Genomic DNA, 24,033 nt, shown 5'->3' on the forward strand with positions numbered 1-24,033 from the left:
ATACAAGAAGGAGCCTTTTTTTTGGTCTCTCTTCACAGAAAACCATGTGCCGATCTCGCCGGTCATCATGTGTGCCCTCAACAGACAGTTGAGGTAATATCGTTCGCCATTCAAGATTCGGACCCTGTATCACTTCACTGTCGGGCGCACGTGCTAACCGCTATGCCAAGTCTGAATTATTTGTATGCAAACTCCTCAGAGAAATGTTCGTAGGCTAACCACTAGAGGGAAGCATGACGCAAGATTAGACAGATAACTGGACGTCAGTACGTCAATTCTGTGCTGTTACTGTACAAGTGAATGAACAGCAGCGAGAGAATAGTCAGCAGCATTGTATAGTATTTGTTTTTTCAGAACAAAAATGAAAACACCAAAAAAACAAACGGACAGCAATACATTTATAAACAGCACTACACTTTTCCAAAGCATACTGTACATACAATGGGAATTGTCATGGTGATTGTATGTGACAAATGTTTCCTTGTCAGGGCGCCAGTGTGGCACGATGGCTCGCAGCTGTGGTGTGGCCACTCCGGACCAAGCCTCCTGACCCCCCCTGGCACGAGCGTCATGTCACCACCGTCGAAATCAGTGAAAGTGTGGCTCGTAGCGCCGTGTGCTATCTATCTTTTGTCTGTTTGACATGCAAAAGGTTAAAACCATTTGGTTTAGTTGGGATTCATAAGATAAACACACTTTTGACTGTAATCTACCCAAACATCCCTGATTAAAATCATTATCTAGCTGGATTGAACATGCGTTAACGTGTATGTGAGCCTCACTTGGTGTGTCAGCATTGCTTTGAATGTAGACTGCACATCGTTCTGCTGGTGTTCAACCTCACTTAAGGCGTAAGCACGTGTTCCGTGTTCCGTGTTCCTCCATGACAGCTGCAACATGATTCAGCTCATGTCTTTTGTAACATTGTCCCCGACAGCATATACTGTAGGTACCTTTTTTTTTTTTTTTTTTGACAAATAAGAACTATATCAGTTCCATGTGGTGTTATGTTGTTGGTGTTTGCGCACTTTATAATGGTATTTATATATGAATAATAATAATTTAGTTGAGAAGCTTCTGTAGGTTTCACTGGTCTGTTTCTACTTTACAAGAAAAATATGTCTTATCAGCTTTCATTCTGTGTCAGTGCATTTTGTTCAATGTGTTTTTTTAAATCTACTAAAAAACGGTACTGTATGCCTGCACTGTCAAGCCACCTTGGTTCCACTTTGCCGTTAGAAGCTTATTTTTCGCCGGCGCCACGTGATGGAGTCGCCTTCTGTGAAGGTTCACTGTATAACTGAAAGAACACACTACCTACCTACTGTTGCCTAATAAGTGACTTTAAATGTCATAATGTATGTTTGGATTGTTGAATAGGTTACTCTCACGCGATTTGGCATGTTTTTTTTTTCTTGTTTTTGTTGAGTGCATACACCCATTAAACTGATACATTGTCTTCAATCTGAGTGGTTAATTTTCAGCTTGACTCCAAAAGTTCCTTTTACAAAAAAGAACTTGGGATTGTTTACTTTAACAATATGTTTATTGTGGTTGGAAACAAATTGCTTAAAAAAAATACAATCTACTGGCCATTAGTTATTGTTTGATTGTTTTCATATTCTTTTTGACTTACCAATACCCATCACACCCTCTTTTTTTTTTGGTGGGGGGGGAGGGTGGGTTTGACCATTTAAAAAACACAATTTTTAGTAAAAACAAATGCTGACCTTAATTTGCATATATATATATATATATATATATATATATATATATATATATATATTTATATAGTTAGAATTTTGAAAATGCCCTCCACCCTAACTCTCATACATGGTGCAATATATTAATGCTGCCTTATGTTGTAGGTAAAATTGACCTTATGATAGCTTTTTTTTTTTTTTTTGTAAATGTGTGTTAGGATAAAACATCTAATGGCCTTAGTCATTTTCTTTTTATTAAATGTTTACATTATTTTTGGTCCTGCCATCCCTCATACATGGCATACCACTCCTGCTGTGGTGTGGGTCAGATTGATATTCTATCATAAAAATATGACCTTTTGCCATTTTCTTTTTGTTACAAATATTTTAATGGTTTTAATTTTGCAACCACCCACCAATTCCCACCAGGCGGGGTCAAACTGGCCCATTTACAAAATAAGATAAAAATATTAATTATTGAATAAGAAATGTTAAACATGAGGTAAGACAAATGTAAGACCGTTTCAGAAAACGAATGTATAGGAAGAATATCTGATACAGCTCTGCAGGTGTACCTAATATTCTGCCCAGTGAGTATTTTCTTGTGAAGCTAAAAGAGTGCTTTTCTATAGAAATCTGTTTTTGGTTGCTGGGAAAGTGTCCAATGAAATTTGTGTTTTTTTTCATGCATTGTCTGGGACATTCACATGCTTTTCTGCTATTTCTGCACAAATAAATATACATTTCTCATGGTTCTCCGCCATTGAGTGTGCAGCAATCCCTGACTAATGTTGTAGCCAGCGTAAAATAAGACCTCAGTGTCCTTTTTTTTTTTTTTTTTTGACAGGACACGGCTGCATCAAACATACTGTATACTTTGTGGCAATGTAGCTTGAAATCGTCACATTCACCTCACCAAACTCTCGCATTTCCTACCCTTCCTGTGACCTCGGCAAAAAAAAAAAAAAAAAAAAAGTCTCCTTTCGAACTTTTTTTTTTCTTCCTAGGCTGTATACTGTATACTGTATCTCAGTCAAAGCCTTCTTTCTAAACCATCACCGTTCCACACACTCACCGTTTATTTGCTCAGGTGAACAAATTGTATCACGCTCACGCACACGCACACACACACACACACACACGGACATGCATACACACATACACAACAAGCTCCCTCAGATGCTCCTTATTAGTCTCCAGGAGTTAGTCATATGCGCTTTCATCTCCGGCCTATAAGGAAGTGTTTATGTGCTTCATGTTTGAACAGATCACGGCTCAGATTACGCGCAGGAGTTTGTATGTCGTCAAAGAATTAAATACACCCCAGAGAGAAGGAGGAATTCATGCAACAGCAGCAACAACAAAAAAGTTCTGGACACACAAATTGAACGTAATGTGGAGTAGCAGTGTGGCTTTAATGTTTGAATCCTGCTGTTTACTTTGGATGGTGATGAAACTTTTTTTTATGTCTGCCTGTTAACTGGGGTGAAACAAGGTGTATGACACATGAAGGCAAAGTGCGCTTGCTTGTGTATTTCTCACTCCCAGTTGAAGCTTACTGTGAAACTGACACATAAAACAAGAGAATCAAACATTGTGTATTTAAATACCGAAAATCTTCACCCAAACCATATAATTCCCTCTAATGAAAGTCCACGAGCTTAATGCTAACATAAAATGCAAAAAGCCGTAGTTGGGCTAACGGAAGTTAGCATAGCCGTTACGGTAATTCTAAACATTCACTAACTGCTACTTTAACAAAGCAGCAACACATACAAACAGCATACAACAATAATTACAGACATACTGTATATTCTCTCTGCTCTGCGAATAATATGTATATCAATGTACAGTGGAACGTCAATAGAAAGGACTAATAGGGCCCGGGGGTTGTCTGATATAGCTGATTGTCTGTGACATTCAAACACAAAAAAATAAACAAATAAAAAAGCTTGAAAATGTTTGAAAATTTCACATTTTATCCAAACTTAGCACGACGGTATGCTTGGTCCCGGTGACATTGTTGACGTACAGTACTCGTCGTAGGCGAGTCACTTTCATGAGCCGCGAGGAATTAGAGTGCTTCCTAGTTCCAAATCCGTTGCCGAAGGTGAACAGCTTGACAAAAAAAAAAAAAATGTCCTAAAAATAGCATGTTACAGACTCCAAAGACTTTTGTACTCCGTAACGCCGTATCCATGCCGCTCTTTCTCTGCTCTATTTATAATAGGCAATATATATTGTCACATGGGGGCCACGTCAATGCCCCATATACAAGCTGGACGCCGCATAGGCCTGGGAGGATCTAGTATTATTGTATATCTGTGACCTGGAAATAGGTCAGTCCCATTCTCTGCCTGCATTGCGCCACAGCGCCAGTAAACAACAGCGGACAATTCTGGAACTAACGAACTTTGTCAATGACATTTTAAGTGACCAATGGAAACTATTTTTGGACACATTGTTCAGTCCCGACAGTCTGTTTGATCCCATCCATCCATCCATTTTCTGTCGCGCTTCTCCTCACGCGGGTCGCGGGCGTGCTGGAGCCTATCCCAGCTGTCATCGGGCAGGAGGCGGGGTACACCCTGAACTGGTTGCCAGCCAATCGCAGGGCACATACAAACCAACAACCATTCGCACTCACAGTCATGCCTACGGGAAAATTTAGAGTCTCCAATTAATGCATGTTTTTGGGATGTGGGAGGAAACCGGAGTGCCCGGAGAAAACCCACGCAGGCACGGGGAGAACATGCAAACTCCACACAGGCGGGGCCGGGGATTGAACCCGGGTCCTCAGAACTGTGAGGCAGACGCTCTAACCAGTCGGCCACCGTGCCGTCTGTTTGATCCCATATCCGTTATATTGTGGTCCGTTTTATCGAGGCTCCACTGTATATCCATATGCGGAATGTCACGTGACCAAACCCGGAAAACAGGCTCGCGGACTTCTTGTGTATGCTGCACTAATGCGCATAACTACAAATTGACAATAGGACAGTTTGAAGCTGAACTTGCTCAAATTTGGTATTCTTTATGGGTGGTGTTTTCGGGCAAAACGTAAAGAAATGGACGATGGACCATGATATAGCAGGGGTTCACTGAATAACATGTTCATGATATGTTTGCGTGAGGAGAAGCGGCTCAGAAAATGGATGGATGGATGGATGATATGTTTGCTCCATTTTTTTTTTAGAATATAAAGAACTTTGCCTGACAAAACAGGTGATAGTGATTTCTTCCAAATATTCTTTTCCAAAGCCAGCTTCAAGCTTTTCGCGGACTCCCCGGTTCGAGACCCGGGTCACAACGGTGAGAAATTCAATTTGGGAGGAGCGAGAGGAAAAGCGAGAGTGAGAGAAAGCACTGCCCCTCCACCGCCTCGCCGTCCCCTCCATCCACATCTCCAGGGGCGATCTCCAAGAGCCAAACTAAAACCAGATGGACTTATTGGGCCTAAAGATAACAAATAGGGCTTGAGTTCCTGTCAGTTAGAGACCACCGGAGCAAAAAAAAAAAAAAAAAGATCCTAGCGCTGGAAAAGGGGAAAAAACATGGTGATGTGGAAATCTTGATCCAGCTGTATAAAATTATATTACGATGTGAAAAGAGACACGTTGACGCTGCAGTCAACCATCTTGGCTTTGGGGAAAGTGAAAAAAAAAAGAAAATAAAATCAGCATTGAGCCAAATCTACAGGTGGTACGAGCTGTACCACCCACACACCGGAGAGGCCACTCGGAGACGAGAAGTTCTCACAGCCTCCCCCTGCAGATCCACCAAGAAAGTGTCCTTTGTAACAAGAGTTTCCTGTACCTAATTAAAAAATACGGAGCCCCCCGCTGGAGAAGGGAGGAGACGGGGCCAGGAGGAGTTTTCGGAGGGTATGGGAAGGGTGAGATTCCACGTTTCATGTAAGATCCCCGGAGCGGACCCCGACGTTAGTCCAAACAAGGAGTGTTCGCTCGCTCGCTACAAGAAGGTCCGCAAAACCAGCGAGGACCTGCTGACGGGCAGGTGGTTCTGATTCGAGGGTTGGGATTGGGTTAACCGAGGGACCGGTGTCGTCACACGCTGACATGACAACAAGCAAATGTGCACTCGCCGGCCATAACATTAGGCACACCTGCACAATTGGAAGGAGCCATATTATGCAATTTATCGCCCCAAGAGTCTTTTCATAATAAACGTTCTCCCATCAACAGACGTCCACATGGCATCAAGAATTACATTCCAAATAACATTCACACTCTGGTTCAAATCACTTAGTTTTGGTTCTGTCTCATGCAAATGCACATTACGGCTTTCATCGCCATGACCACCTGGGGTGCTACGGTACGTGATGAAGCGGGCCTAAATCACTTGTCAAATTTAAAATAAGTGATTAACCGCCAGAGCAGGGTTTGGGGTTTGGGGTTAGGGGTTAGGGTTAGGGTTAGGTCTACACCCCTTCACTACAAATGGATGGCGCCTGAACAAGAGGTTTCTGGCATTTTGGGTCCTTCTTTCACCTCCATGAAAGTTATTTTTAGAAACAACAAATAATCTAATAAGAACATTCATATTTGTGTTAAGTTTGATACCGTTTTTGGATTGGATCTCAATTAAAATATACTGTTACGTTTTAAATGTAACTTTGAATATAAGCTGGCGTACAAGCTCCCAAAATCTCCAACATGTTTTGCATTCCGGTTCCCATAATATTTGTCATCATTTGTTCCACCCTTTCATGATAAATATGCTAGATAATTGAATACGGTATATGCAATATGATATATTTCATGCTAATTGTTCAAGGATCCTTAGCGACTCACAAGACTTGGAGTTTAGCAGGCCATTTGGACTCAAGGTCAAGTTAGCACAAAAAGGTTGGCTGCCTTGTGTCTGTTCGTTGGTTTGACTACAGAAGCGCGGCAAACTATGAGAAACAGCTCTAAATGCCATCGTGTCGACTACAAGCACTCGATTACGACCGCGTTACAATGCATTATTTTCTTTGTAAAGTGAGAATTTCTGTATTTTGGAGAGTGTTTACGACATTCATATTTGTACAGCTGTCCAAAAGGTCATGTGTTTTGGTATACAAGTTAAAGGCGAGCGGTCTAATGTCCATGTAATAAAAAGTGAAGCAGATGATGCGCTGACTCGCCCCGCGGGGCGTTCGGGTCATCCGCTCTCATCTCCGAGTCCAACCCTCGCCGCCGGTCGGGCGCTCCCACGCTGCCGGCGCTTTTTCCATGGGGTTTCTATTTACTCGTCCCTCAGACTCACCCCGACGCCCGCACGGGGTCTCTGTTCAGTCTGCCGGCCCCGCTGAGCGTCTGAGAGAGACGCCATCCGTCACGGCTGCCGCTGCGCGCGTGTGCGCGTGTGCGCACGTCACCCTTTTACATCCATTGCTTTGTTCAAACACGACTTGAACGATCTTGTCAAGATCCCGTCATTTTGGAGCTCTCCGGCCAGACGGACGAACCCATCCTCCACCCCTCATCCGTGACGTATGAACTCTTCAACCTGTCGCGGATGGCGTATCGACTCCTCCACCTGTCAACCGAGACGTATGAACGTGGCCTCTGCCCGTCCGCCGCGACATATGAACTCCTCCTTGACCGCTCGGCCATGATGTATGAACTCCTCCTTGACCCTTCCGCCGTAACGTAGGAACCCCGCCTCAAGCCGTCACCCGTGACGTCTGAACTCGTCGTCCGCCCGTCAGCCGTGACGTCCTCCTCAACCCCAACATCCCCTCAGCCACGTCTTACCCTGCCCTCAAATGCCTGGCCCACATAACATTCACGTGTCACAGTGGCGCAGATGCGGGTCACGCGTTCGAGTGTCCGTGGCGTACATGACACAAACAGTCGCGTTCTCCCGCCTCCCTGGCGGATGAGCGGGGAGAGGCCGCTGAAGAGGCAGCCCGAAGGCCGCGATGTGACGGCTTTACCGCCGCGCAAACACGTGATGCATCCCGAGGACCGGTGATGAGGTTCATACGGAGGTGAAGAAAATGAAGGGATGGAGATATAGTTTTGAAAATAAAAAGTCTCTCCTTCCGTCCACCCGTCTCTGAAGTCCTCATTGTCCCCTCATGCATGGTGTATGAACTCCACCCCTCATCCATGACCAAGAAGAATTAGCAGCAGATTCCAACTTTTAGGACTTTTGTAATGAACAAATATAGAGTAAGGCTTAGGTTTGACATCCTAACGGCATTTTCTCACGTGAAAAGTTAAGACAAGTAGCGCCGCCGTAACATGCTCCACAAGCATGGCGGACGCGCTCAAGTGAAAACGCCCTCTTTTTTTGACATCTTTTCAAATTGGTTAGGGCCTATTATTTTCATAGCATTCCATCATAAAGATGTCCATTTTATACTGATGACAGAGCAAGACTTACTAACTATGGAAGCCGACTGAATTCCTGGGAGGACGGGCTCTATTGGGACATAATTCCAGGTCCACTTTGCGGAACCGCAGAGGCTATTTGGTCTCATTAAAATGTAAAAATGCATTTACAGGCTGTTCTCAACCTACAAAATTTTTTTATATATGTATTAAAAAAAGCAACATGAAAAAGATACATTGCCTGGTGTGCTGTTTGTCTGGCCTTGTTGCGCCCTGCCATCGTCGGAACCCACTTTACTTTTTAGACAGAGGAAACAGGAAAATAGTGAAAAAGTGGAGCGGCGCATTCTTGGGCCCAAATCCACTTTTGACCGCACAAAGATTTTGACGCACACGCTTTACGTGCGCTGAGTGAGCAAAAGTGGAATGTTTGCGTTTATTTAGACGACAAAGCTTACGAACGGGTGAACAGGGAAATGTCAGCGATAACAGTAATGCAGGTAGCATGAAAATAATTCATTCGGCTACATTTTGTGCAGTGGAAGCCCTTTATGGAGCACAATATATCCTATTCACTCTTTCAAATTAAATAGTCAGTCAACAACAATATTGACTGACTGGCAAACAGTTTGAAGTCAGCGGGAATTGGAGCCCGAACAAGATAAGTGGCACTGAAATTGGATGGATCTTACGGCGTAGCGGTTCACTGCATGGGTTCGGTTCCCACTTGGTGATGATGTGAATGCTTGGCTGTCTCTGCGGGAGATTTTCATCATCATAGAATCATCGGGAATTGTTGCAAACGTCTAAATTGACATTTCTAGCCATTGTTTTATTTAGCGGTAGTGCGGAATGTGGCACAATTGGTTGTTGTTTGTTTGCGTGTGTGTAAGCTGCTGGGAGAGGAGGAAGTTGTAGCAGTCAGGTGCCATTTGGAGTGACGAACAATGGTCCACTCGCATCCGGCGGCTGTCAAACCCCAAACCAAAGACTCAACACAAACATTTGGAGTCCTTGTTCCAGCTTTTGTCTCACTTTTGTTGTGTTTCAAACAGACTTTAGTTGTGAAACTTATTTTCTACTATAGCATCGGTGGAGGTCTTTTTGCACGTTCAAGCAAGAACTTGCTTGGGTCATTCCATGCAGGGGGTGGGGAATCTACGGCTCGGGGGCTACACGCGGATGCAAGAACATTTGATCTGATAATGCCATACAATTCAAACAAATCAAACCTCAAAGGACTGTATAAGGGTCGCACAAACAAAAACAACAACAAAAGCGCACATCTACATTTGCAGCCCAGCGCCAACTTCTCCTTGTCTCACCTTTGGGCCAATTAAAAGCTCTGATATGATTGTGTTGGGGGGGGGGGGGGGGGGGGGGGGGGGGGGGAGGAGAGGTCACCGGGTGCTTCGGAGAGGACCGTTTGGGCTGCCAATTCTTCAAGGAGAACTTGAGGTAATGTTCACATACTTTTAATCCTGTTAGCAAGCAGGCAACATAGCATTGTGAAGCTAGCTACGGGGGTACATTTAAGCACAAAAAGAGGTTATTGGTCATTTTTTAAAAAAACGACACCGACTTCACCTCCCCACCCCCTCCCACATGGTCCAACTGGCTTCCCCTTAGCAAACCTCCAGTCTGACAAGCAGAACCCATCAGAACCATGCAGCGGACCCATAACGATTGCCCCGAAGCAGGAAACCACTTTCCCAAAAGTCAGCAGAAAAGGAGTGCGCACAGACTCACACACACCTGCAACCCCCCCCCCCCCCCCCCCCCCCCCCCCCCCGCCCCAGCAGCCTTGTCAGCGCCCTCGACTTCCTCCAGCAGTCTCTCGTTAACCCCACATGACCATCGACTCCGGCAAAAGTAGCCACAGAGCACCGATTTGACTCTCCACTGGCTACACTACTCATTACATCATTCCACAGTGGCGGGCCTCTCGCAGAGAATACAATGTCCTGGCACTGAGCTGTTTCGAGAATGGCCTTCAATAGGCGGGTGCGCCGCTTTGCTTTTCGACGGCTCGCTGACAGACGGACACCGAGCGGAACGTCTTTTAACCGCCCTCAAATTGGGGCCGTCGCTATTTTCTTACATTTACGAGGGCTCGCTGTCACAGAGTTCGACGCGAGGACCACCCGGGGCAAAAATAGATGTCATCATTGGGGGCGGCGGGGGGCGTTTTTGCAGCAGAGGGCGCTTGAAAGTCTGGGAAAGAACTTTTGCCGAGCGAAAGGTGCCCCCTGCCAGCTTTCTGTTAAAAACAACATATCTCCTGACTTTCATTACTGTCGAGAGGAAACCCAAGCAGGATGGTAAGAAAAGCTCCCGTCAAGCAGAACTTATAGAAAGTGTATCAGTATGGAGAAATCGTTTTGACGATGTCCGATGTGGCGTTTTAAAAAGAGGACAGTACCGGTAGTCACGCTCATATGCATTTCCACTCCTGGCAGCAGTTTACTAAACAACATCACAGATGTGCAAATTTCTCCCAAAACCCGAATTACACTCATTCTTTTTACACTCATCACGTAACCACTTGTGGCGATGTAGACGGATTGTGTAGAGCAAAAATCATCATTAGAAAAGGATCTATGCGAGGTTGGATTGCATTTTCTTTTTTCTCTCTCCCAATCATTGGCCCAATTATCGGCTGCTTCTTAAAGATTATCCTGAGCGATGATCTTTTTGTGTGGGGTGAGGTATGAGTTCTATTGAATTCTAGCACGACCACTTCTTTGACGAGTAATCGAACGTGTGACTATTTCCGGACCGGTAATCAGATTAACGTTATTTATCCAAGTCACTATGCAACGCTATGAGAATTTTCCTTAGCAAAAAGATGTGTCGAGTTGCTTTCATTTTCCATGTTGGGAAGTGACATCAAGTATGTCCCAAGTCAGCAGCCAATCATATTGCAGCAGGGCGTGTCCTGCCTAGAACTGGTACACAGTGGTACATAGCGGGCAGGGAGAGAAGAGCACATTGGCGCGCTGGCTGCGTGCAATTGTATTTACCAAAAGGCACTCTCCGGTCACGTGATGGTTTCGAGGCTCCACGCACAATATGCTGTACCGTACTCGGTGCAATTGTCAGGGAAGAAGCGGATTGCAACAAAGACAGGATAACGGGTGACCATAATATATATATTTAAATATATGAATGGAAATGCCAGTAATGAAGGTTTCATGTTGGTGTATTCATTCACATCACATGATTTTCCCAGGTTTTGAAATGAAAACAATTTCGATTATGCGCAACATCTCAGGTTCCGTTATTCACGCGTCATCGTACGCATCGATTCTGTAACTGAATCACTGCTCTGTGTGAAATATGAAATGCATATGGTAAAGTGCAGCACCGTTGTGTGGGGCATTGCACCCTTTGCGGCAAATGGTGCACAGCGCTCACTTTTAACGGTCGTGTCACTCACATTAGGCCACACCCACTCCCTTCCGTTCCCATGGCAAGAGGCGTCGTCGGCCGTTCGGGCCCGCAGGACCTCGGTGGTCTGGATTGTCTCCGAGGTGGCAGAGCCGCAGCGTGTAAACAGGACACCGGGGGATAGAGGGACGGAGGAAGCATAGAGGGATGAAAATGCCGAGTCAGCGGCCTCTGCGGAAAGCCACCGAAGCTCAAGCGGCGCGGCGCCCTGAGTCGCGGCTTAGCTTTCGAGTCAGCAGATGGAGGAGCAAGTCAAAGAAGTCCTGAATTCCTTTTCCAAACTTTTTCTTCCCAACCACAGGCTGCTTAATTAATTAAGCATGGTTACGTATCAGATCAAACAAACCATCTAGGATGATCCGGCGTGCAAAATTAAACAATTGGACTGTGACCTGTGCAACTATGAACAACCTAACGACAGCAAGCGATGCGACGGTCACTTAGTAGTCAGTATAATTCATAAATAAACACCCGTCTAAATAACTGCTTAGATTATATATTAATAAACAAAACATTGCTGTCGTCGGGCAGAACCCTTGCATCTCCAAATCACTTTTCAGGATAGCCCCACCCCCCAAAAAATGGAGAGAGACATTTTCCACACTTAAGATTGGTAAAAAATGGTGAGAAATAACAGACCCACATGAAGGACTGACCAACAGTATATTTAGTGAAAACAATATGAAAATAATAATATAAAAATAAATTCGGACCTATGAGGTTTCTTCACGAGAGTGACAATAAATTGTATGACCAATACCAATTTTTCATATGCTTTTGGCTGGATTTCAAACTTCAACCATGAAGCACGTCGGGGAGGGGAAAAAAAACCACTTTGACCACAAGGTACCCCAGCGGGCATGTATCATAAAAAAATAATTCAACATATCGATTCAGCTCAATGACACTATGAGGGGGAAAAAAACGCCATAACGATACTGAGTACCATTTGTGGCCCATGCTGAGAAGCACCGTTACTTACGTTTGAAATTTCAACGTGATCCAAATCAAACACAAATCGAATCTAATGTAAAACCACATGTTGTGCACGCCGCCTGTTTCACAAGTGATTTTGATTACACGTCTTTGTTGCTACTTGAGGTAGCCACCGCTAACAACTGCGCTGGCTCTCTGGCGATCAAGACAGATGAGGTGAGATTTGCAGCAGGGGCCGGGGAGTGATTTAGTTCATTTGTGAAAAAAGATGAAAGTTAGTCGTGATGGAGTGCAGCGGTTAAAACTGTAAAACGGGAAATACATTACTTTGCAGCTAGTATGATCGAAAGTCCATCCATCCATTTTCTAGAGTGAACGTCCTCCTTTGGGTCTCGGGTGAGCCGGACTTTGGCGAGGCCGTGGTCGATTCCAGGGCACGTGTAGACCAACAAGCATTCACACCTATGAACAATGTAGTCTTGGAATGCGGGGAGAACATGGTAACTCCACGCAGGGAGTTGAACTCAGAACCTGGGAGGCAGATGAGCTGACGAATCACTTGCCTGATAGAAAAGTCTTCTCATTTTATATATATATGTACATACGTGGTTTTTCCAAATTCAAAGTAGTGTACTTCATGTGTATTTTTCATACACCGAGAAGCAGTCATCAGGGGTTTGTCGTCCTGGATCGTCTTCCGATCAACTCGCGGCTTCTCCGACAGGCCAGCTGTAAAAAGAGTCCGAGCAGTAAAGTTCTGCTCACCCAAGAGGGAGAATAAGAAGAAGACATTTGTATGACAAATAACCCACGTGGAATTAGGATGGACATTTGTGTGATTCATTTGAGTGGTTAAAACAGGCCACAGCGTCGGCAGATAATTCGAATGAGATCGTATTTCAGCGAGACATATGCTTTCCCTTTCCTGGATCACTGAGGCATGGAATAAAACACACACGCAGTGACTTTTTTTTTCTGTCGAACCTCGAGCATCAAAGTCGTGTGAACATTGGTACCCAAGAAAAAAATAATCTTATTGACTGTATAAATGACTTGTTTGCATGATGTCTACAGGGGACATAGTATGGAAAATGTTTGTATACAAACTGGTTGGGTCTCTGGAGTCCCTGACCACCCATCAAGTGTGACTCGAGTAAAGAGTCGAGTAAAGCTTTTGTTCTCGGCCCAATTTCATCAATGTTTCGTGGGGCTAATTTACCAAATAACTAATATGATCAAAATGAATTGATTTCTACTGGGATTCAGAGGGTTTACATTTTCTGTCTGCCTGTGCCCTGATCAAACGCACCAAAATTGCGTTAGACCAGCTGCGGCAAGATTTAGATGTGGTTTCAGCGCACGTCAGTTTAGACTGACTTCCTGCTACCAAATTGTCACTCCGCCGGGCGCATGTCGTAGACCGGTCTGCCAAATTGGCAAACTCTCGCTTGCACAAAATTCCAACTGCGCTAGCTTTTGCTCTGCCAGATGTGTCGTCGTCTGCGAAAATAGAGACCAAAGAGTGTTAAAATGTCTATTTTCTTTCAAGAACAGCGTCTGTCACGTCATCAGAGTATGTTTACGTTATTTACATTTGTTTTTTAATTATTCTGTGGATAACTTTTTCTCGCATTTGTACGACAGATTAAAAATCACAAAGCATCTTTTTATACTTGCGTTACTATTGTTAAAAAGTACGAAGCGTCAAATCGACGCATCCCAGAAAGACTGAGAAGTTGAGCAATTTGACTTTATTTGTTGTTTTATATAGTATTGATACACAGCAGCGGACGTGTTTTTGAATATTCAAAAACAAAATGGAGCAGCCGTCGCCTGTCATTGAAAGCCGAATGGTTTGACTTTCATTTTGTTTTGTGCGATTGTGTTGTTGAGCAGTTGACGTGATAGGGATGTTGAAAAGCACGACGTGCAAAGTCGACTTGCACCTCCTACGTGTCGTCATCAAAGGGTGAACATTTTTATTTTGCTGTCATTCTATCGTGCTGTGGTTAACTTTTCTTTACATTTGCAAAAGGTTCAAATTTGACTCAAAACATGGCCTGTACAGTAAATAAAAGTTTGATGACGGCAATTATTCCCGGACTTTGACTTTAGCGGTTGCACTGTATGTGAAGTTGAAATGGGTTTTGCTTTTGACCTTTGTGTGTTTGAACTCATAAAAGATACGGTCATTCAGTGACCTCCAGCTGTAGAGAAGGCAATTGGAAAATGTGTTTAAGCTCAAGTTCTCTGGTGTGTTTGTATGTATGCATGCATGTGTGTTTGTGTGTGTGTGTGTGTGGCCTCCATCTTTGTGTGTGCTGAAGCGCAGAGCATGAAATGGCTGTAAATTGGCTGTGTTTGCCCTCGGAGGAGCGTTCTCCGCAGATCATATCCAAATCCCTCGGAGAGGCCGTCCGCAGGGTCGCCGCTTATTTAATTAGCTTGAAGTCGTCGCTCCTTAACACGCTCGACCGAAGAGTGTGAGAAATGCGACGGGATAAACACGAGGCCGTGCGCTTGCCCGACACTTCATTAGGTAGACACAACACAACCGAATGCGATGAATAGAATTACAAAATATATCAATACAAATGATTCAAAAATCAAAAATCATTTAACAATACAGTGTCGCATTCAAAAGTGGCACAATTAGGAGTTCAACCAAAGTCTTCAAGAAGAATATGCCTCAATCTTCAAGGAGCTTTTTCTTTGGCTTTTTTGTTGTTGTGATGGCACCACAGAAGGGTGCCAGTGATGGTAAGTGTGACAATAGTGCATCATTATCACGAGGGCGTTTCTAAATATTTTGTCCCTCTCACGAGGAGGAACAAGTTCAACGACTGTATATATTTTATTTGGTTAAATCTGCTTTTGATACATTTTGATCACTTGATCAGCTCTGAGCTCATCCGACTTTTTGTGTGTAAGCGCACATGGATTGTTTGGCCTGTGGGTGGCGCCAACGTGACAGCCCAGGATGGGAATGCCTTTGGGGGCTTTGGAAGAGGAACACGAGTGGCTGTGGGTCATTTCACTCAGTTACCTGAAGCGCCTGTCTTTTCCGTTTACACACAGTTAAATATCGAATATGAATGTGCAGCACTTCCAAAAAGAGAGTGATACAGAACAGTAGCCTCAGTCATTAATCTGGGATCAGATTCTAATTCAAATCAATTATGGATCTTGCCCTGAGAGGGCAAAAACCTTCAAAGAAGACATTGCTACTTTTTGAGAATTTAAAATTTCAAACAGTTCCCAGGAAGTTTTAATAACACGTCTGTGACATGTTTTTGTTGAAATACCTCAAGGATCAAGAATTATAGCAGACTTTGTAATGCAAGTGAGCAGGCCCTCGTCACCCCACTGATTGCAGGGCCAATTGTGTTACCATGACAACTAGGGTGGGAGCCAAGGGTGGCTGCCCGGAATTGAAATAAGCGACATCTAACTGCGACGAACACGCTAGCCGCTACAAGTCGTCATGGATTCAGTTTTCACTTGGGGACGCAGCACTTCCTCACAAAGCTGCCAAATTGCACGTGTCAATTACGAAAAGGACCCATGTATTTGGCGCATGCAATGGACACTTAAGGCAAATCCAAATGTCTCCCCCACAAATGCTGCGTCGACAATGACACTGAGCAATCGAGTTTGCCCCTCATTAGAAGCTAATATTGTTAGCTAACGCTATTCTGTGCATCTAACAAAGCTCAGGGCAGTTCTGCGTTACTGTTTGGATTTGGTGGAGTGTTTTATCCAAGCTCACCGGTGCAGTGGAACTTCGAAAGCAGAAAACCCTCAAGATTTTCAGGGACAACAGCAAAACTCATACACAAGGTAACGCAATGTGCTTTACATGATTAAAAGAACTCGGTTCAGCGAGAACCAGAGAAATAATTTGCTTTTTTATTTTGTATTTTCATTTTGCCACCTAAGAATATACGCACATTGCATTCAATGCGTTGTGAAAAGTGCTGTATACATCAAATGTCCTTACTTCACATACTTCATAATCATTTTATGATAGCAACTATTTGACCCAGGAACACGTTTTCATTGTAGCAATTAGACTCTATTAGCATCGTCAAATGTATGAGAAATACCGGCAAAGGTTGAAGGACCACCTCACAAAGGATGACATTTAAAGCATTTTTGGGCAGGAAATGTGGACTTAGGTGTCTCTTTGTTTGACCAACAGGTGAAACGTGGCCACGAAGGGCTCACGTTTCCCGCTTCTGGTTTGGTTTTGCGGCGCTAATGCGTCTCCGCGCGGCGGTGAGCTGATAGCCGCTGACACGCAGACTAAACAAGGTGGGGGTGGTGACGGTGGACGTGGAATCCACTCTTCCAATATTGTGGAGATGCAAGTTCTTTATATATTGCCCTTGAAGGGTTTCACTGAAGAGAAGAGTTGGGAAACACATCTGGCTCCAAGTCGACGTGTTCTCCTCGGAACAAATAAAGCTTCCAAGCTAGCGTGCCTTCATGCATTTACTTCACCGACACAATAGGTACGTTCGGAAATTCACTCCCTCGACGCTCAAATAATGACGTTGATACCAATTCAATAAATACACAAAAATACTGCTCAGAAGGCCAATTCCTACCGAAGTTCGAAAGCAATATTTCTTTGCTTTTTTTAAATTGTATTTTCCCATTTTTTTCAATTGTGGGTAAATTGTGGGTTTTTGATCCAGGTGCATGCTATAACCACCAAAATATGAAATATTTCACTCTGTTTGTAGTGATATATAACATTTGAGTTTCACTTCAAGAGTTGATGAATTCATTATTCATCTAATTTATTGAGATGAACCTTTATAATTCTGCCTCTTCATTAGAATTCATTCGCAAAACATACCAAGGATAAAGAAGAAGGCTTTCATCCCAAGTATCGATTTGACCTAACTATACTTTCATTAGTCATATACAGTAGTGTAGTTATACTTGCATAGCATTCGCAAGACTGATAGTTAAAAACGACATACAGAATGAAGCAAAAAAAAAAAAAACTGCAGGGGCTCCTCGGTTTACAATGTCGGTCCGTTCGTGACATTATTCGAATATAGAATGTGGAAGACTCTATTACGAACCTACACTAATGCAGCAGTAGTCATAATTAAAGTCAATATTTGTGCAAAATAAATATAAAACAATCAAATGAAAAGTAGAAAGTATGCTGCTACCTCGGTACTGTAGCGCCGGCACGCAAACTCGTTCACAACCTGGAAACCTCTTACGCTGGGATCGTCGTAAACCAAGGAGCAAAACATTTGGACACCAAATTCCACAACGGTGTTAAGTCGCTCGCTTCCTTCACTCTCTGAAAGCAAAACCATAATTCATGTTATTGCTAACACTAGTATTTTCCCTAGCTAGTTTCATCGTCCTGTGTAAACTGACAGTGGCGCAAAAGTGGTTTTAAAAGTGTTCATTTGTTTGTTTGGATGTCCTTTAAAACATGTTGATATTGGCCTCCGCTTTAATCCCGATAATTAAGCAGTTTCACTACGCTGTGTTTAACTTCACCAACGCTTGAGGTTTTCATTCACTTCAACCCAATCTATTTTTAATCGCCGGATCAAAAAGCAAGCTTTGTGTGGTGTTAACCTGACTGGAGGCTTATACTTTCTTTGGCACATGGCAGCAGGGCGTCGGGCGCATTTCTTTTGCCCGGCCGAATATAAAGTGAAACCTCATCCAGACGAGGTACAAATGAGCGTGGCGGTCTGAGGGAGCCGAGTGCGAAGGCTGACCCGAAGCCAAGCAGTCTTTCAGCGAGCCAGCCGGGCTCCGAGTGCACAGCTTACCGGAAACCGGCCTAGTTTGATTGAGTTCCTGTTATTGACTGCCTTTTTTTTTTTTTTTTAAACTTTTCAGCCGGGCTAATTTTTTCCTCTGCCTGCTGTCACAATCCAGACTACAGAATTCAAGGCCTCACTCGCTCACTCACACCTTTAGACTGCAAACGGTCATTCATCACACTATGGCAAGCATGAAGTATTTGATAAGCAATTGACCTTTCGCTGAAGCGGCACACACACGTAGCCATTTTTAAAAATCACTTTTTTTTGTTGCTTTTCTTTAAAATGTGTATATATATGAAGGAAAAGCTCTGCACGTGTGTTCGTACTGCTCTCATGTTGCTATTTGGTGTACTCCGGATGACCAACACAAGACACCACACACGTAACCACGTCTGCACTGTTTTAAATACAAAATAACGATAATTAATTAAGAATTGAATGAGGAATATATTAAACTAAGCAAAAAGCATCTGCCAATAGAACAGGAGAATTTCACTTTGCGATATTTCTTAAAACAAGTAAACGTTGTTGACTTTCTTTTGCTACCGTAAAAAAAAACACACAGATGACTTAAAATTGGTGTATTTTTACTACCTACACCTACAGAAATATCATATTTATTCTTTTAGACTAACTTTATTAATTAGCATTAATCCAGTAAAATGCTCTTGCACAAAATATGTCCGATCAGAAATATTTTGGCACATAAAGAACAAGCATATGTTGCCTCTGTGATCTGGCTTATATTTTTTAAAAAAAAGAACATTTCTGCACCCAAAGCAGATGTCTGTGATAGTAAAGGTGTGCTTGTGGATTTTTGTCGGCTTTGCGCGACGATGTGGGCGGCCGCATAGCTTTATCCAAAGCCTGTATTCATCTAGGTTCATTTATGGATTTGGAAACACAGCAAGAAATAAAAAATCCGTTTGCGCAGGGTACACAGTCACACGTACTGCTTTTTAACATCTCAACTGTTTTTTTATAAAGTTAGTGCAAAGCCTCTATCGCCCCCCCCCAGGTGGGAGTTCCGCATTACAACAACAGAGCGTTGTAATGTAAAATAATATATGCGGTTAGCTTTGTACAAATGGGAGGCAAGGGGCGGAGCAGAGGAAAAAAACAAATCACCTTTCAGGAAAATCACTCGGGATAGATCATCTTTTAGTGACATCTCGTAATCGGACCTTTGCTGACTTTAATGGGAATGCGGTATTCAATGTTTAAATTCGACCCAGTTATCAGGAAGTAAGGAAGTGTACACCGCATTCTTGTTTGAAACAAACTGGCCAATCACGACACAGCGCAGGAAAGAATTTAAAGATACATTTGACCTCTTTAAACAGGTAATTCTGGTAAAACGGTGTGTTTGGGCCACTTGCACAGGACATAAACGGAGAGGATGAATATACGGGCGAACGCTTTCTTGTCGCGCTTTTCAAAGGTAAACAACGAGACACGTTATGCATCGAGGTTACTGTTATGTGAAAAGGTGGATTCAAAATGTCCAGCTCCTGTAAGGATATTAGTCTGCTTGCAACAGGAAGGCTCCCAGCATCCTTCAGCTCGTCAATCAAGCGCACTCTGTCGAAGTATGCGGTGAGAGAGCGAGAGAAGCCTGCAAGATGTGGCTGTGGTACAATACGTCGGCGCACCATCGCCATCTGGCCAGAAACAATCAGAAAACAGAGGTTCTATTTAGTCCTCCTCGGCCAAGATAATATTCTCTCAGTCATGACATTAGCGGTTGGCGTTTTTTCCCCCTTCTTTTAATGTCACTGCTGGGGGCATCAAATAACATTGTCTATATTTGAATAGGGGCCGTGTGGATCGGTGGTGCTTTGAGTATGAAAAATTAGACCACTGTGGTAGGCTACTTCAAGGAAAAACTTCTTCAAAAATAACATCCAGCGACAATTTCATCAAGGGCCCACGTGATTTATTACACAAATGTCACATCTGATAGTGTTGGGAATCCCAGAGTATACTCGCCATAGAATATTATCAGCATCTCTTGCCAACGATAATATCATCAGAGCGTGATGATGTGAGAATGGTTCTGGTCTGAAAAGTACATTTGAAATACATTGCGGTGCAGGCAATTTTCATACTGTTTGAAAGTATACAGAAGTTCAGTTGTAATTTTGAACGTTGGTCATTTGTGGTTGGTAGCGTTCTACTCCAGCCCTGTAGGTGGCGATAATGCACATTACAAAGTGTGTTGAATCCAAGCAAGGACGTGACATTATGTCAACAAATATAGATGTTCTCCTTAATGCCCGAGGAATAAAACCCGGTAAGGCCGTGTTGCATTTCAAGAAGATACTTGGACTGACTATTGATTTTGAGGCACCAACATGCCACCTGTCAGCAAACACACAAATCCATTAAGAGCGACCCGGTGGCGCTGATTGCTTTGGCCCTGACCTCAGCCGCTTATTTACTCAGGGCACGGTTGCCAGTGGGGGGCACATGGGGGCGGAGAGAAATCATTTGAATTCCATCCAGTAGGTTTGTGGCAGGGGCGCTGGTTGGAAACGCCCTCGCAACTCACACAGGCGGCCACAGTCAGTGCTGAAGCCAGACTCCTGACACACCGCCGGCCCACCGCCTGCCCGCCCGTGTACAGAGCCGCCCGGTGTTGATACAGCTGGGCTAGGCCGAGGTGCCGAGAAGTCAAGTGACTTGACCGAGGTCACCTCTCTCAGCCACACACGTGCGCACAAACACACGCACACACTGGGAAGGACTCCTCAGTCACATGGCAGCCTGCGCCGCTCTGCTCAGATGTGCCACTCATCCTTTCTTCTTGGATCGTGACCGCCTTCCCACTTTAAGGTCGCATGTCTTCATGGCCAATTCCAATTGAGCGCATTCCTACTTGAAAATGATGGGACAAGACGTGATATGGGAGTTTGAAATGGAATTATTACACTTGAAAAGACAGGACTCTCAGATGATTTGATTGGAAAAACAAACAAAAAATCACCAGACGTGCGGTTCATACGTGCACACATACTGTATGGCGAAGTAACAACCCAGGCTAAACGTAACTCCTCCCCATCATACAAAGCTGGTCTCTCAATCGAGAGTTTTGTGAACAATCCCCGTTTCAAAATCAACTGAATAATAGTTGAAGACACAATTTTTGACTGGCTTCTGATTTCAAAACTAGTTATCCATTCATTTTTGGGGGGGTGTATATGTAATAATACATTTCTATAGCTTCCCAGTCATAATGGCCCTCCGACGGAATATGACTTTGACACCCGTCATATGAGAATATTTGTGTCCAGATGAAGGTGAGAGGATGTCAGAAGTTTTTTTGGGTGTTGGGATTGACAATAAGGAAAATAGATGGAGGCAACAGTGATAGATGAGAAGCATTTGTTTTCCTTTCAAAAGAAAGAAACGGAATAATAGTCCAACTAACAACTATCAACCTATGCATCCACCTGTTGGCATTCATACAACAAGATAATAGCTTTGCGCTCAACTCAACTGGTCCACAGTCCACGCCAAGTCAGAAAATCTGGGAGGAAATTGTGACATCAGCATCAATATTTCAGTATCTAGTACAGCATATACTTTTGGGGACTTTTTTTGTTCGGTGGTGTAAAATGTGTGCGTGCCTTGATTCAACAATGAATTCAATTGGAAACACTGCATTAAGGTGTCACGTTACGTTTTACCTCGCTAGTCAAAGGTGCAACACGTGTAGCATGGCACAGCTTCAGTGAATATTCAAGAACTTTTTGTTTTCTCTCTCTCTCTGCTGTCTCGTGCCTGTTTCTCTCCAGAGTAGCTTTGCAAAAAAAAAAAAAAAAAAAAAACGTCTAAAGTTTCATTGTCAAGGTCTTGTACTCTGCCCAGGTCTCCATCTCTATCTGTCTGCGCCTTCGTTAGACTGGCCGCTCTTGCGTCTTGTGACAGGCCAGCAGTGTGTTTCCACCTCATGAGTTGGCCCAGGTGGTTTTAATTGAAACCCTGAAGAAGATTGATGAGCCTTGTTACATATGTCCAGACAAATCGTACCAGGGGCTTACACTGGGCTATGCCAGACACACGCACACACACACACGGCACACGGCACACTTTTTGGAATTATTATGTGATTGATTGAAAGGGGGAGGGGGGGGGGGGGGGTTGCAGGTATTTGCTCGAGAATGTGTAATGGTGTGTGCGTGTCATTTAAGAGAGGTGTTGGCCAATGTCGGAACATTCTGCTCAAGTGGCCTCCTCTCATTTCAAATGACTTCATCAAAACAAAAATGATGACATTGACAGACATTTTTTTTGTTTGTTTGCTTAATTGTGTTGATTTATTATGCTAATTTGAATCCTAGGGGTAGGGGGATTTTACTTCTGTATACAGAAATATATATCTTACGAGTTGCATTAAGCGCCAATATTTGAACTGTAATTCCAATTCCAGATTCCGATTGCAAGAAATTGCACACACAACTTGTGAGCAATTAGGAAATTTGAGCGATTCCACAGGTGCACTAACATGCATATAGTTAAGCCCTAATCAAATCAAATACAATTTGCTTTTTCTTTAACGATTTCAGAATCAACCATCTTTATTGGACAAGTATGTCAAAATATACGAGGAATTTTTCCCCAGCACTTGGAGTCTCTCGAGCACTACAGCAACAAGCTGAGTAAATCAAGTTGATAGTAAATTCAGATGAGATCAAAATCATGAGAACAAATTCTACATTTAGGACACAAACACTAACGTTGTAAGTCGAAGAGGTCCTCAAACAATGTAAATGATTCATTAATAGAGTATTACTGTTTTTCTTCAGCGGCATATAGTAAAAAGTTGACAGTTGACATTGCTCCCGTTGTTCGCCTGCATTTTCTGACTTCCTACTTACTCAGTGCAAGGGGCAGACATGCGAAGTATGGGTCTTGGTTTCTCCGGGTGTCCCGGCTTCCTCCCACATTGCAAAAACACGCACGTTTGGTTCATCGAAGACTCGTCCAGAGGCGTGAAAGGGATTCGGTTGTGTGTATGTGCCCTGTGATTGGCTGGCAAGCAGTCCCCGCCTCTCTCCCAAAGTCAGCTGGGATAGGTTCCAGCTCATCTGAGGATACGAAAATTGGTGGTTTTCGAGATGTGCAATGACGCAAATACTCAATTAATATCTTAAATAGCATTACCATTCCTATTCATAATGTGCCAATTCTGCCACAGTAGCAAAGCGTGGGAATTACGACTGTGCGCTCTGTCCAATTTGTGAAAAAAGAAAAATGTCTTTGTACATGTTAACCGACACCGATGGATTGATTTTCAGTGAAATGACTTGAAGGTGCAGAATATAGAAGTGGCCCTTCAATTGTTCTGTTTTTCTACAGTCCTCGGATGAAAACGCTTCAATTCCCCCGCCATAGGGTAACTCTCCCATGTTGGGGTATTATTATTCTTGTTTCTTGAGCACCTATCCTATCAGGAACACAGCGCGACTGGCTTTGTGTAAAAGGGAAGGGCCGCCACCGGGCGCTGGGCACCGCAGCTGCCCTTATCAGCAGGTCACGATGGAGCCTGGCGGGACGGCAGGAGGGGAGGGGGCGACAGCGCATGAAAGTCAACGGTGGGACTGCCACGTACCCACCCGTGTGGTTTTGTTCTCCCGGGGGACCCCTGCTGCGCTGCGCAGGCATGCCGAGGGCAGATAACCACGCTGGATGATGAATATGTTCAAGCTCAAACAACACAGTGCAACAACATCCACTGATTTGTGGGGGAGGGTGCATTGTTTTTTGTACACGTTTATGTTGACACCT

The 24,033-nt window shown here is 43.8% G+C and overlaps 1 protein-coding gene and 1 long non-coding RNA gene across 7 annotated transcripts in view; one reads left to right on the top strand and one right to left on the bottom strand.

Moving 5' to 3' along the window:
- The window catches only part of mylk4a (myosin light chain kinase family, member 4a), a 21,156-nt gene extending 19,692 nt beyond the window's left edge, over positions 1-1,464 (top strand). For 4 of the 5 annotated variants that reach the window (XM_061797728.1, XM_061797729.1, XM_061797725.1 and 1 more), the window contains one exon: positions 489-1,464. In XM_061797728.1, the coding sequence (XP_061653712.1) occupies positions 489-731 (243 nt within the window). In that variant the 3' untranslated portion in view covers positions 732-1,464. Of the gene's footprint in view, positions 1-38; positions 94-488 lie in introns of all 5 variants that reach the window. The other variant, XM_061797727.1, reaches the window with a different exon arrangement.
- Positions 1-23,253, bottom strand: part of LOC133489054 (uncharacterized) — a 26,748-nt gene extending 3,495 nt beyond the window's left edge. For both annotated transcript variants that reach the window (XR_009791802.1, XR_009791801.1), the window contains exons 1-4: positions 23,124-23,253; positions 17,623-19,904; positions 13,039-13,162; positions 12,761-12,964 (exon numbers count right to left, since the gene is read on the bottom strand). This is a non-coding gene — a long non-coding RNA (uncharacterized LOC133489054). The remainder of the gene's footprint in view (positions 1-12,760; positions 12,965-13,038; positions 13,163-17,622; positions 19,905-23,123) is intronic.
- Between the last annotated feature and the right edge of the window lie 780 nt (positions 23,254-24,033).

Source organism: Phyllopteryx taeniolatus, chromosome 14, assembly GCF_024500385.1.
Source record: "Phyllopteryx taeniolatus isolate TA_2022b chromosome 14, UOR_Ptae_1.2, whole genome shotgun sequence".
In the NCBI taxonomy this organism is placed as follows: Eukaryota; Metazoa; Chordata; class Actinopteri; order Syngnathiformes; family Syngnathidae; genus Phyllopteryx; species Phyllopteryx taeniolatus.